General features: G+C 42.0%; 1 protein-coding gene across 2 annotated transcripts in view; it reads right to left on the reverse strand.

Annotated features, from left to right (window-relative positions):
* LOC139445773 (uncharacterized) overlaps positions 1-15497 on the reverse strand; it is a 43406-nt gene that overhangs the window by 2892 nt on the left and 25017 nt on the right. Inside the window, exons 2-3 of one of the 2 annotated variants that reach the window (XM_071226985.1) lie at positions 5835-6119; positions 3058-3173 (exon numbers count right to left, since the gene is read on the reverse strand). In XM_071226985.1, the coding sequence (XP_071083086.1) occupies positions 3058-3173; positions 5835-5918 (200 nt within the window). In that variant the 5' untranslated portion in view covers positions 5919-6119. Of the gene's footprint in view, positions 1-3057; positions 3174-4249; positions 4304-5834; positions 6120-15497 lie in introns of those variants that run through there. The other variant, XM_071226986.1, reaches the window with a different exon arrangement.

Raw genomic sequence — 15497 nt, forward strand, 5'->3', positions numbered from 1 at the left:
ACAAGTCATAGATTTGCCTTTGAGCTTCAAGTAAGGCCAACTAGTGAACTGTTATAGACTGTAAAATATGATTACATTTTTTTTCGGGGCACATTTATAAAAAGCAAAAGTGGTGAGGGAGGAATATAAATATAAAAATCATCAAGAATATCAACAAACACAGATGAGCATACAGGAAAACGTGTGTGGTCATTTTATGGATAACAGATTCTACTTCATATAACGCGGGAAATTCGAAAAATAATTTTTTATTGGCAATAAAGATGACTGGAAATAAACACTGATGAGACGATAAGTGTAGTTGTCAGAAAGACACATGAGGTCACATGACGCGTATGAAAACTGGACTTTTGGTCGACCCATTGAAAGTGTGAATACATTTGTTACTTGTTTTTTGTTTATAATTATGATGCAAAGCTAGCATTTTGCAGACCAGGGAATAAAAGCATTATCTCCCTAATACCGGGCTATTAGATCTCTCTATTCAAATCCTGAGACGTGGTTAGTACTTTTTGGTTATGCTTCACAGATGTGACGCGAGTTAAAAAGAATACATTGTGTTTTAGGCGTATTCCCACGCAAGCAAGTCACAATCAAATGGGAAATGGCGTATTTTGAATAATCAGCCTATCTGGTGTTCTGTATAAATATATTAAATACGATTAAACATTGGTCTAAACTTTTAGTTACTAAGAATTGAATTTTGCAAGTTTACGATCAACATATGTCAGGTGATGTTGAATTCGCCTTGTCATATAACTGGTAATAGTTTGTTTGTTTGTTTGTTGCTTAACGTCGCACTCGGCAATATTTCAGCTATATGACGGCGGTCTGTAAATGATTGAGTCTGGACAAGACAATCCAGTGATTGCCATCCTGAGCATCCATCCACATAATTGGGATACGATGACATGCATCAACCAAGTCTTCACGGGTCAAGTCAATGCCTAAATATACTAGTATGAAGCCATTTTATCAGGGGAAACCATTTGTTATAAAACTTGTTTTATTTTTAAATGTCTAGAATGTTTAGCAATTAAGGAAAATATTCATATAAGTTTGTTTGTTTGTTCAGCAATATTCCAGCTATATGACGGCGGTCTGTAAATAATCGAATTGGTGGGGGATGGGGGGGGGGGGGGCGGGGGGGGGGGGGTGTAAGCTGACACGCCGTGATATAACTGGAATACTGTTAAAAGCGGCGTTAAAACCTACTCACTCACCCATGAGCAAGAGAAATTCTGTTGGAAGTTGAAGGTAATGGCCCTGAGCGACGTTGATGGTGACGTCACTTCCAACACGAAACTTTGTGGCATTTGGTTCCAGGGTATTTATCTTATTATTTTTGAGTAGAATAGTTTTTTGTCCACTGTCTGTGATGGAATGTTGTAGATGCGGTGAGAATCATCCTTCACTTAGCTAAACAGTTTTGCACACACCCGTGCCCGTGGGTTTTACCAAAATAGGAAACGTCTAAGACCCGGTGACTTTACCCTCCAAGTCAAGCTGAAACACCGCGATATAACTGGAATACTGCTCAAAACGGCGTTAAACCAAACACACACAGCGTGTATCGTGTATGGTTTTACGCCGCTTTTAGAATATTCCAGCAATATCACGGCGGGGACCACCAGAAATGGGCTTCACACATTGTGCCCATGTCGGGAATCGAACCCGGGTCTTCGGCGTGACGAGCGAACGCTTTAACCACTAGGCTACCCGACCGCCCCTCAAACACACAGAGGTCAAGCTGGTCGACCAGAACGTCCCTGAGACTCCCCACCAAGACGCATTCGTTTATATAATGTTGCCCGGCATATTTTTTGAAAACTTATCCTCATTTTGATTGAAATCAACGTTCTGAATGATCTGAATTCACTCTGAAGGTTGTGTTAAGCAAACAACTCCAAGCATGAGTGAGTGAGTATATTATTTGAAGCCGCAGCAACATCCCAGTTATATAGTCTTGACCAAATAAAATAACATTTAAAACGTCAATCATTAAAAGGCAGTAACTACTGAGGTTTCGTGAAAACGCAGCTTCCCCAGGCAAGGGAGAGAACTGATTGTAAAAGTCCAGTTTCCACTCTTGACGAACCAGGCTTGATCGTAGCGCCACCAGTGGCTATTATGAGTTATGTCCCTTCTAGGTCCCTCCTATTGACTAATCAGATTCCACCTCTCATATCATTTGCATTTTCTTCAAACCAAATGGCGGCGCCCAGTCAAGACGATCTGATCGATAATCAAATCTTATTTTGTAACATGAAAGGTCTTACTTCGCGAAGTGCATCCAATCATTTGAATCTTTTGATTAAAATCATGAAAAGATTTTGAAAATGTTTGTTGACGCCGAGTTTGAGGTACACGTGCTTTGCACATCCTGCAATCGACAAAAATCTGCACGGCATTCTACGAACCGGACGTCGATTTCGTTAAGCTATTTATATTGGACAATGCACAGACTCGTTAGTCCAGCCTAGTCGACAAGGGTGGAAACTGGACTTCTATAGTACAGAGCTCCAGATAAGAAGGGTATCTGCGTGAAATACGCATCAGAATTGCAGAAATACGCAGTAAAATATAATCCAAGCGTATCAAATACGCAACGAACATTACAGATACGCTACAAAAATAAAACTTGTGCGTATCATCAAAATATTGTGAAGTAACCCTGCGTATTTGATTAGCAAATGAGCAACTTATATTGAAATTATAAGTTGGCATTCCGTCAACCTTGCCAAACTCATCATGATCATTTGCCATCACACTTTCTTGTGGAAGTATGGTGGTATTTTTGAGTCCTATAAAGCTCTCGAACCCACACGACACCAGTTTGCAGGGACTAGATGAATAGTGTATTTAAATATTTAACTTAAATACCCACATGTGTAAAAACTAGTGGGTAACAGAAATTTGAATACGCACCTAGAATTACTGATCCCTAATGATTTTAAAATGCATGGGTAAAATACCCACAACACCAAAAGCTTATCTGGAGCTCTGTAATAGTAAGTGAACTCACTTCCCTCGGGTAGATGTGAAAACGAGACTCACCTCCTTTTGATCTGCCACTTCCGGACGGCGGCGATGATGATGAAGACGATGGCGATGAGGGAGAGGGTGCCGAGGGTGCCGCCGATCACGATCTCTGTTGGGAAGGGGCTGTGAGGCTGTGGAGGAAAAGAGATGATGTCAGGGAGGAGTAGGTCAGTCAGGGTCAGACCTCAGTCAGCTTGTTGGATAAATCACCCTGTAAAAAAATTTAATCACTTTTAATCACTTGAAGGGTTATCAACCAATACCATTTGCCTTCAACTGTAGTTCATTATCGGCCACAGCCGTGAAGATCCGGGATAGAATAGGTCTTCAGCAACCCATGCTTGCCGTAAAAGGCAACCGTGCTTGTCGTAAGTTGCGACAAACGGGATCGGGTGGTCAGGCCCGCTGACTTGTTGATGCATTTAATCGCATCCTAATTGCGTAGATCGATGCTCATGTTGTCAATCACTGGATTGTCTGGTCCAGACTTGATTATTTACAGACCGCCGTCATACAGCTGGTATATTGCTGAGTGCGGCGTTAAACAACTAACAAACAAACAAACAAACATTATTGGCCACCCATTGCAATATACAGGCTCTACATTATATAATAGTTTGCAGTTGAGAAACATTGACGTGATTGAAATAATTTCAGTAAAACATCAGATTTTGTAATGAGATTGCGAAAGAATAATTATGTAGATTTGTGGTCTTAAAAAAATGTGATATCGGAATATTAGGCATTTCAACCACGAGAGACCGCATCGCGAACAAAGTGCCCCGATTTACACAACGTTACAACCATCGTGATCTCAGCCCTTAAATGTGTGGACATCATTTCTTATCTGCAACGCAACTTCATACACCTAATAACACATGTTAAAAAAGTCATCTCCTGTGACGATCCAGGATGGAATTGGTCTTCAGCAACCCATCCTTGTCGGAAGAAGCGACTGGCGGAATCGGATTGTAAAGCCCGCTGAGTTGCTCTATGCATATCATCGTATCCCAGCTACGAGGATCGAATCCCACGATGTCAATCCCTGGATTGTCTATTCCAGCTGCTAGTCCTGTCCAGACTAGAATAGTTACAGACCGCCGTCATAAAGCTTGAATATTGCTGAGTGTGGCGTTAAACAACAAACAAACACACAGACAGGAAAGTCGTATAGGACAATTAACATTCTGAAAGAACAAAACATTACACTAATAGTCCCACTTGTTTGGTCAGACATCGGTATGCTATGTAAATAGAAAAGGTCAACACAAGAGAATAACCAGTCTCGATTTTCTATCGAAGCGTCCTTTCCACACGACATGTACAGATCCGATCAACAAGTTATACGATGTCTCGGCCAGATATGATCCCACTCCCAGTGTGCGCTCTCCAGATCAGCGATTGGAGAACAGCCGATCCAACTTGATGAAGTTATCAAATCCCATGTCAGATGCGACCTATGTTAAGTATTCACCAGATACACATGTAGGTCTGTCTTCAATCTCATGTCCGGCCATTGCTGAGGTGGTGTCCGAGCGCTGATGTTCTGTCGTCTGCTCATCACAAAACCAGTCGCAAAAGCAGACGAGATTTAGCGGGTCGAGTCGCAAAGTCTTTTTCATTAACACCGACTGCGTGGCATCTGAGCCAGCGGTTACGCCCGCTTGTGCAACCTTTGCTTGGACGGGCGGACATGCCGAAGCTGACAAACACGACTCCTAAACAACTCGAGCTGTGAGCAAGCTGCACGGAATTACTGAAAGACGATTTAATGCCGTGCACATAACACATCATCCAGGTGCTATGTTAGACCGCTTCCTGAGAACGGAGCCTCATTTGTCTCAGCCCGGGTGCACGAAATCGACATGACAAGGAGGAGCCTCATGTTGGATTTGTCCAAGTGGTATGGTTTCGGGCCTCCTTGACAAAGTCAGTCTATTTGTCGCTGCCACATACTGTGGTTACGGCTCTACCGCAGTAGGCGTGTGATCTTTACTGACTGACATTACGATCTTTGAGGCGTCGAAACCAGCATGGTTATACCGCGGTGGGTTTCTGCAGAGCTGCGTACCTTAGCGATGCCAGGATCCGCAGATCGTCAATTCTCATTTAACGCTTGTCCGGTTATTATCCTTGGTCTATCTGCATCCCACCGTAAGCTTCACCCAATCGTCCACAAGCTGAGTCACTTTCAGAATTCCTCCCCATTAAGCTGATACGCCGAAGGGGCGGTCGGGTAGCCTAGTGGTTAAAGCGTTCGCTCGTCACGCCGAAGACCCGGGTTCGATTCCCGACATGGGTACAATGTGTGAAGCCCATTTCTGGTGTCCCCCGCCGTGATATTGCTGGAATATTGCTAAAAACGGCGTAAAACCATACACACTGACTGACACTGATACGCCGAAATACATCTTAAGTCCAATACAGTCCTCACTAGTTATAACGCCCCTTGTTATAATGCCACCCTCGTTATAATGCCATGTTTTGTAAGACCGGATCTTGCAGTGCAAGATTCCCTGTTCATAAAACCAATGTTTTTCAAGACAAATGTACAAATTCCTTTGATTTTAATATCCTTTTTTATAAGCTTAAATAATAATAAATATATTCAAATTTAATCTTCCCTTTATATATATAAAATACATGTCAGTAAGAGCCATCTCCTTGGTTACAATACCACCCTGGTTATAATGCCACATTTTTCGATGGACGAAAGGTGGCATTATAATAAGGGAGGTGAAAACCAGATTAACGAATTCACTCACTGATGAAAAATAACATATTTAACTCACATGTACTGTTGCCGTCTGCCACTGTGAACTTGGGCAGACGACAGGTGGGGCACAGTTTCGATCTGGGTTAAGCTGCGCGCACATGGTGGTGTTTCCCGCCAAATCGCCAGGGCCCTCGCCTCCCGTACAGCGCCACCTGATGAGGTACTCGTTGTTGCTCTCGGTGGCGCACCGGTAGTAAGCCTCGCATTTCTCCGACCCCGGGTCGTCTGCTCCGGACTGGAAGCAAGGGAGGGCTCGCCTCCAGCACGGTGTACGTGTCCCCGCCGTTTTGAAAGATTGGTTCTGAAATCAACGAATACAGTGTTACCTACATACTGAATGCATCGTCCGTGTGTCGTTGACATTAACGGTTGTTGTCACAAAGATATTCAAGATGGTGTCACAATAAATTAGAGAAAACTAAAGAAACAAAATTCAAACATAAGGAATGCATTTTTAAATAAACACGACTATTTTTCTGCTAATATCAATGGTTATATACTGTCTAATGGTTGAGCGTCCGCCCGTAGAGCGAAAGGTCGGGTGTTTGATCCCCGGTCGGGTCATATTAAAAGATGTTAAAGGTGATACTTGTTGTTACCCTGACTATCACTCAGCATGCAAGGGCTAAAACAAGGACTGGCTCGACGTAGGGATACATCGATATGTTTTGATGGTCCCCGGATATCCGAGTTAAGGAGTTTGGTGTGTGCATATATATATATATATATATATTGACCTGTATCAGCGTATTTTATTGCCGCTACAATTTCAGTACAAACATAAATGAAAATCAAATAAATCATCGTTTTTCACTGTTCGATAATTTTATAGCGTTCTCCGCATGGCTCAATGAATATTCATATTTACCAGAGCATGCTAACAAACAGCTGTCACGGTTGCAACACAATCGTTGACATTTAAAAAATAATATATTTGTTTTCTACCATCGTGCATGATGAAATGGATAATTATTTACTGATATGTATTCCCAAACAATGACCAACCCTTTACATAATAAAAAGGCTGCAAATGGCATGTGCACACTCATCGCCAAGGGTGGCACGTGATGAGAATATAACGCAGCTATTGCACGATTTCTATTTTTGATAAAATATCATAATGAATAATTTATCACACTAGGGTCATTGGGCTCACAATATTTAGATGCATCCCATTGGCCCGACACTAAAGGCACCAACCATCTTCGACTTCAATGAATGTTTTGGTTCTGACAAAACACAAGGGATAGGACAAGGGTGCGTCCATCTGTAACTTAAAACACATAATTTCCATCCATACCACTGCTGCCTTAACCCAACAAGAATAGGACCAATCTGTCATTTCATCAGCCAAATTAGCAAAGTGGCCCAAACGTGTAAGGCGCCGGCGATCGCTGTGAAGAGTTGCGTCCCTTAGGCGTGCCATGATCCTATGGTCGTGGGTTCGAATCCCAGATTCGCAATGATTAAGGTCATTGTTTTGTCAGCACCATACCCGTTCTCGCAAGTTTCGCCCAAGCAGCAAACGTCAAATACCTGCAGGGCGGTAGTCTAGTGGTTAAAGCGTTCGCTCGTCACGCCGAAGACCCAGGTTCGATTCCCGACATGGGGACAATGTGTGAAGCCCATTTCTGGTGTCCCCCGCCGTGATATTGCTGGAATATTGCTAAAAGCAGCGTAAAATCAAACTCAAATACCTGCATCACTTTCCTCCCATATTGATTTCACACACAGTGATATGACTGAAATACCTTCAAACTCCCTCCCTCCCATACGTGTACGGGGGCACGGGTGGCCCAGTCGTCTAAGGCGCTGCGATTCGCTGTGCAGAGTTGCGTCCCTTGGGCACGCCAGAAACCTATGATTGTGGGTTCGAATCCCGGTTCGCCCCGATTATGTTTCTAGGTTTGTCAGCACCATACCCGTGCTCGTGGGTTTCACCGAAGTGGTAAACGTCTGAGACCTGCATCACTTCGGGCTTTCCTCCCACATTATGCTGACACGCCGTGATATAACTGGAATACTGTTAAAAGCGGCGTAAAACCCAACTCACTCACTCACCCATACGTGTACGATTCTTAATGTGCTTATTCCAAAAACATAATACTCAAATTTGTTAACGTTGGATGCATAATACTCAAATTTGTTAACGCTCAAATATATTTTGGACAAATCAAATGTTGTTCGCTCACTTCCGTGAATAAATAAGTGTTTGGCTTGGTACCACCCAGAGCCTGATGAAGTTGTCGGTCTAAACATTCACTAACGATTTTAGTTGTCAAAAAATGTTTGCTAAGTCTCAAAATTCGAAATACAAATTACGTCAGCAATGACGCAGACGCCAGTTTGTTGCTACCCAAATTTTAACATTTAGGGTTAGACACGTAAGGCACATGCACATTAAAAAAAACACTGTCAAGTAATTACGTTATCTAAACACAGTTGTTTGTTAGGCTAGTCGCTCTTGTATATGTACAGGCGGTGTTAAATTCAACAAAGAACACCTGAACAAGAAAGCCTACAATTTGGCGATCCGACCCCTCGAGCAGCCATGCCCAGTGTCAACAGGCCCACATCGAGCACTCCCATCCGGGTACCTGCTTGACCTGGCGTGACCTTATGGTGTGACCTTGTTATTGAAGTCTGGGTCACCTCGGCCAATAAATTGAACCTGCGCAATTAGACAACCAGGTTCGTTTCTGGAGAAGTTGTAAACGCTTCTCTATTGACCTCACTGATGTCAAACGTTTTGAAGGTCACTGCTAAGGGTGGCAATGCACTCGTCAAGGGTGCTGTGACGCATGGAATACCTGACTGGGTTGTCAAGTGGTACTCGTTTCACCCGTGTACGGTCTGTGACTCTCTGAGCACGTCAAATGCTCTTTGAATACATCCGGGTTAGCAAACGTTTAACGCAGATACAGGAGCGAGTCTCTCATCAACTGACGTTTCTATTTGAATTTTGAAATAGCGACTATACTTCTTCATGATTTTGAATATCCCCCGAAAGTTAAAACTTACAGTAAATTATTTCTGTCATCTATGCGCATGGGCATATGTGCTAACATTCGGTGTCTATATACAAACACAATGTCCAAACAGTAGCGGTGGCTAGCTCAGTTGTACAGGCGCTTGCTCGTCACGCCCAACAGGTTCTATTCCCCAAATGGATCTCCATCATATAGCAGGATTATTTCTAAAGCGGCGTACAATACTACTCACTTTTAAACAAAAATTAGTTTATGACCCTTTCTAATAGCTTTCAGAGGCACGGGTGGCCCAGTCGTCTAAGGTGCCGCGATTCGCTGTGCAGAGTTGCGTCCCTTGGGCACGCCAGAAACCTATGATTGTGGGTTCGAATCCCGGTTTGCCCCGATTATGTTTCTAGGTTTGTCAGCACCATACCCGTGCTCGTGGGTTTCACCGAAGTGGTAAACGTCTGAGACCTGCATCCCTCGGGGCTTTTCTCCCACATTAAGCTGACACGCCGTGATATAACTGGAATACTGTTAAAAGCGGCGTTAAACCCAACTCACTCACGCCAATAGCTTTCACCTTCTCAAAACGAATTCAGTAAAAAGAGTTGGGGCAGATTATTGATTCATGCGCGTGATCATCATGCCGAAGGCCTGAGGTCTATTCCCGAAATGGCTAAAACGTGTGAAGCCAATATCTGTCCCCCAACCCCACCCCACCCCACCCCACTCACAACCCGATGTCGCTAAATGCGACGTTAAATCATACTCATTCACCTCCCTAATCCTTTTGTCTTAAAGCCAAGTGTGAAGGGTTCAGCAAGCCCGATGTCCCTGATATCGGTCATTTGGGACCCCGCCACAACCCCCCCCCCCCCACCCCCAACCCCCAACCCCTTCTCCTCTAGTACCCCCAGATGTTGACAGACGTGGTGTCCTGGATTGGCCACGGAGTTCAAGTCGCATACTAGCCTATAGTATTTACTTCGTCAACGGTCTTGCTTCATGGCCGCTAAATACATCACTATTTGCCATCTTTGTCGTCTCATTTATCTTATGCACAGCTGTTTTCACGCTGTTTGTTTGGGCGTGACTTTTATGGCACTATGTGATGACGTTCGAAAGATGCTTGTAACTGTTGCTTTGACACCTGATAGTTTGGTGTTTGGGATGAAGACTTTTAGCACGTGGTGTTGAATTTGATTAGAAGAAAAGAGCCTTTTACAGGGAATGAATTTGGAGATAAACATTCTGACGTGTTTTCAACGTAGAGCTAGGTTACCTGTAGATTTAAACGCGCTAATTTGAATTTGGAACCAAACGCACATCCGGCCATAGACAAGAACTCTCTGTCCCTAAAACTTGAAATACACTCTTTTAGTCGATTTCTGTCGAATTTTCTTCCCAATATATATCGCCACATATACTTTAAATATTGTCGTAAAGCATTTAAAATTATGTATCCTATACTTTTTTAAATGCCTACCGTTATTGACGGAGAAGGAAGCACTTTTCCATAAACATTTGCTTCCATTTTGATATTTTAGTCAGAGGTTGTTATTGTGATATGATACGATACATATTCCAATCCATAATCATTGTATGGCGCTGACATTGTTATCTTTGCATATATTCCATTAAAAGACATGACCCCTGAAGATCCGGGGTAGAAGCGGTCTTCAGCAACCCGTGCTTGCAGTAAAAGGCGACTAATGAGATCGGGTGGTCAGGCTCGCTGACTTGGTTGATGCATGTCATCGTTTCCCAATTGCGTAGATCGATGCTCATGATATTAATCACTGAATTGTCCAGTCCAGACTCGATTATTTACAGACCGCCGTCATATAGCTGGAATATTGCTGAATGTGGCGTTAAACAAAACACAAACAAATTAAAAGCCACGTTAAGAAACGTCAAGGCGTGGAAGCTAAAACGTTCTACCCTATGATGTCATCACCTGAACATCCGGGTAATTACCGTGACCTTTATGACCCCACCAGGTCACGTCGACCATTGCTAATTATTCCATAAACAAGTGCAACGTTGGTGACCAATAGCTGCAGTTTACCTAATTTGAACCCAAACAACGTTGAACACCCAGCCCATGAGTCAGGTAAATTAGTATTCACCTTACGTCATCCCTTCTTGAAGGTAGAGGTCAAAGTTCAGACCGTGCTTGACATAGAGGGTGTTGCCCATGCAGAGGTACCTGATACCCTTGGGAGGAGATTGTAAAGGTGTGCGTGTAGATAGCACTTGTACCGACAGTCTACGTGCTGGAAAAAAACGATAGACACCTTCCAGTTTCCAATCCTCCTCTAATTATAGAAAAAAAGGACCGGCGTTGAATAATTTCGAGGTTCCATTGGGACTTTTACAAAATTCGGAATACCTGTGACTGGAACTTTTACAAATTTCGGAGAACCTATGACTAGAACTTTTACAAATTTCGGAGTACCTATGACTAGAACTTTTACAAATTTCGGAGTACCCATGACTAGAACTATTACAAATTTCGGAGAACCTATGACTAGAACGTTAACAAATTTCGGAGAATCTATGACTAGAACGTTTACAAATTTCAGAGTACCTATGACTAGAACTATTACAAATTTCGGAGTACCTGTGACTAGAACCTTTACACATTACGGGAGTACCTATGTCGGAGTACCTATGACTAGAACCTTTACACATTACGGGAGTACCTATGTCGGAGTACCTGTGACTAGAACCTTTACACATTACGGGAGTACCTATGTCGGAGTACCTGTGACTAGAACCTTTACACATTACGGGAGTACCTATGTCGGAGTACCTGTGACTAGAACCTTTACACATTACGGGAGTACCTATGTCGGAGTACCTGTGACTAGAACGTTTACACATTACGGGAGTACCTATGTCAGAGTACCTATGACTAGAACCTTTACACATTACGGGAGTACCTATGTCGGAGTACCTATGACTAGAACTTTTACAGATTTCGGGAGTACCTGGGACTATCTACCACGTTGCTAGCTGCGCTATTGTATCGCCTCATCCGTTCCTGGTTTAATATCAGTATATTCTGTGTCACAACTGAGAGATGCAGATCGCCTCGATAGAAAAGTCTGCCAATGCTAGTTGCAGGATTACCAGTGCCCTTCTACACTCCCATGTGCTACAAATTGAAGAGTATTTTAAAAATTTGATACCAATCTCTTCCTTAATCTCCTACCTCCAAATACATTTTTCATTGAATGTGAACTTTGAAGAAGGATTCCAGATCGGAAACAAACATTCGATAAAAAATACAACCTTGGCAGACCTTTCTGGCGGATCGATCCGTAACCCAAGACGGCAGAAACAAATTATGTTAAACTAGTAACGGTCGCAGCTGTACCACAGCTAGAACATAATCTGGCCATATCTAAAAAACCTCACCCAACCCGGTATATTATAGTGGTAAACGTCAGAGAACTTTCCTCCCATCGCTGTGACAAAGCTGTTAAATTAAACTCACTCACTTACTTACTTACGGTTCACTCATTCGTGACCAACTCATCCACTCCGGGACAAGCCGAATCAAACGTACGGAAAGATGCGAGTGGTGACGAATGAGATACTACTTTGACAGCCACCACAATATGACTAAAGTTGTTGCATAATTGGATATTGTTAAAGATGACTCAGCTGTGTCATGCAGAATTTCTGTTGGGTCATGATGTATTTTTCGGATAATTTCGCAAAATAATCTGAGGATTTTACTAAAATTATAAATATTATTGTGCACATCAGCAAATGTTATGCCGTGAAACTCTGTTAATCAGAACGTTTGGTTTCCCTGTGAAATCGCCCACATTACCACATTCCCGGATAAAAGGGTCCAAACTGCTGTCACCAATGGACAGGTGTCCGGATTAACGAGGTTTCACTGTATTTCTTTAACGGACAGGTTAAAAAATAATAGGTTACTTACTATCAGTTATCGATATGTCTGGATTGTTACACAGTAAACTACGGTTATAACTAACTCAAATGGACAACTAATGTTAGTTCGTAATAACCGTAGTTCGTTATAAGCATATATACAGCATATATACATAAAATTGCTGGGACTAAAAAATAAGTTCGTTATATCCGTCAGGTCGTTATAAGCGTGTTCGTTATAAACATAGTATTCTGTATATACCTCTATTGCCAAATTCATAAATATTTTTCATGGCATGGGGGTCAATGAAAAATAAACTGAATTGAAGAAAAACATTATAATTTACATATTCTCGCAAAGCATCTCTGCTTCACAGCGAGAATCGCATCATTAGGTGTGTGAGTGAGTGCGAGTTAAAATCTAACGTCGCATCTGCATTATTTCAGATATATAGCGACGAGACCAAGTTGATATACACAAGTGAGTCATGAATATAAAGTTATATTCAACAACACATTTGTCAACCATATTTGGGCATAACGATATTATTTATACAGTTTAAAACACGGGCTAGGGGCCACCAGTCACCAAAGCTAGGCCACCTCGCTGGGGTTCATAGGGACTAACGATACCTCTGCTTCCTGAACGATACTCCAGCAGGATTTACGTCATCACCTTAACTAATGGTGGGTGTGCACAATACTAGCCAATCAGCAATGAGTTGGCTTAAAACACAGGTTGATGATAGTAACATAGATTATGATAAGAATTAAGTGTCACACAGGGGGACAATCATTTTTGCGGTACTTTAACCTCCTGGATAATCCTGGTTGATAAAAAGCATCACACCAAATTTAAAAACAAGCAATTAGTTATTGACATACACATCTAATTTATGATACAGGCCAATTTCATTCAAGTAACTTAAGTTGAGATGCCCGCTTAGACGGGAAAATAGATCTTTCAGATATATTCCCTGAAGGTATATGCGTGAGTGAGTGAGTGACTGAATATGGGTTTACACCGATTTTAACAATATTACAGCAATATCACGGCGGGGGACACCAGAAATGGGCTTCACACAATGTACCCATGTCGGGAATCGAACCCGGGTCTTCGGCGTCACGAGCGAACGCTTATACTACTAGGCTACCCAACCGTCCCTGAAGGTATATACACTATCATGATTTACAAGATGAAAATACCAGCTATCGAATTTCCATCGTGTACTATAACGTGGTAAGGAGTATCTTGTCTGTGTGTTGTCTAACATTGAACTCCAGTATTCCAGCTATATGACAAATAATCGAGTCTGGACCAGACAATCCAGTGACTGACATCATGAGCATGGATCTACGCAATTGGGATTCGATGACATGCATCAACCAAGTCAGCGAGCCTGACCACCCGATCCCGTTTGTCGCCTCTTACGACAAGCATAAGATGCTGGGGATCTATATTCTTACCCGGCACCCCACGGGAGGATTATGGATTATCCATGTACTAAGCCTTGAAAGATTTTAAAAAATATCTTGGAACAAATACACACTGTCCTGACTGATAGTGTTTAACTTTCAATAAATCCAAAATACATTTCTAAATACACGGACAGTGCCATGATTGGTGTTGTTAAAGATTTTTTTTTTAAAATAAAAAAATAAAATGTGTTTCAGAAAAAGATTCTTTTTAAAAATATTTCCTAGAAATCCTTTATCACAAAACTGGTCCCAAACCTTAACGTGTGGTATCATTATACCAATATTTGCAACGGCGAAAACTTATAAATATCATTCCATTTCCCTCCTTATATGTTGTTTCTCTGTTACATATAGTGTTAAGTTCGCAAAGTTCAGTGTTTAAGTCTACCTAAAATACCACCTACTTTAAGAAACTTGACGAGTTCACACTGACCCAGTAGACCAGCAAACAGAGCTAGCTCCCAGTTTACCGCCATCTACAGTTTTCATTTAGTTAACGTGATTCCGCCGCAGTTTCGTATCCCGGTTGGGCCCAAGTCTCAAATGTTTGTTTGTTTACTAAATTCGTCTTATTTACTTGGTGTTTAGAACCTAACATTTTGAAAGGCTCCATGGGGACTCCACCTGGAAGTCTTATGGGAAGTTCTTTGCCAAGGTTTTCGTTGTTAGTTTTTAAGGCAGTGGTCTTTCAAAGAGAAAGCGAACTGCTTGGCTCAAGGTTTGGGACAAATGTCATCTCTGTTTGTAGGCGTCGTATTTGACAACACAAACGTTTGTTCGTGCATTATTCCCACACAAACGTGCTGCCAGAATCTTGAAAGTAAATGGCAGGTATAATATTGATGAAGATTATGAAGAGTTCGCAAACTATAAACTCTAATTTAAACATCCAAATAGCCAACATAGGAAGAGGTATTTTGCTGTGTGATTTGTATGGAACCTGTAGATGAAACCTACGTTATAACACACAGTTGGACAAAAAGCAATGTTAGTAATTTTGGTCGTTATTTTGTTCAGGTGAACAATTGACTTGCCTTTGCATGTGTTTAAGATGGGTGCCAGGAGCAGGATAAGCTTATCTTTGTGGGAATTAGTAACGTTTGTTTTTAAAAATAAATAATAACTTCAACAAGACAAAAGGTGAGCAGGGCTCACGAATACCATCGACTTCGACTTCAACATATTTTTAAGTACAAAAACAACAACAACAACAGAAAAAGCAATATTTTCTCAGAATATCCACTTATCGAAATCAAACTTTGCACTGCACTTCTCCTATTGGCACAAAAACTGTACCCCCAATTGGAAAAGAATCC

Source organism: Haliotis cracherodii, unplaced genomic scaffold (assembly GCF_022045235.1).
Source record: "Haliotis cracherodii isolate W230 unplaced genomic scaffold, xgHalCrac1.p SCAF_6, whole genome shotgun sequence".
NCBI lineage: Eukaryota > Metazoa > Mollusca > Gastropoda > Lepetellida > Haliotidae > Haliotis > Haliotis cracherodii.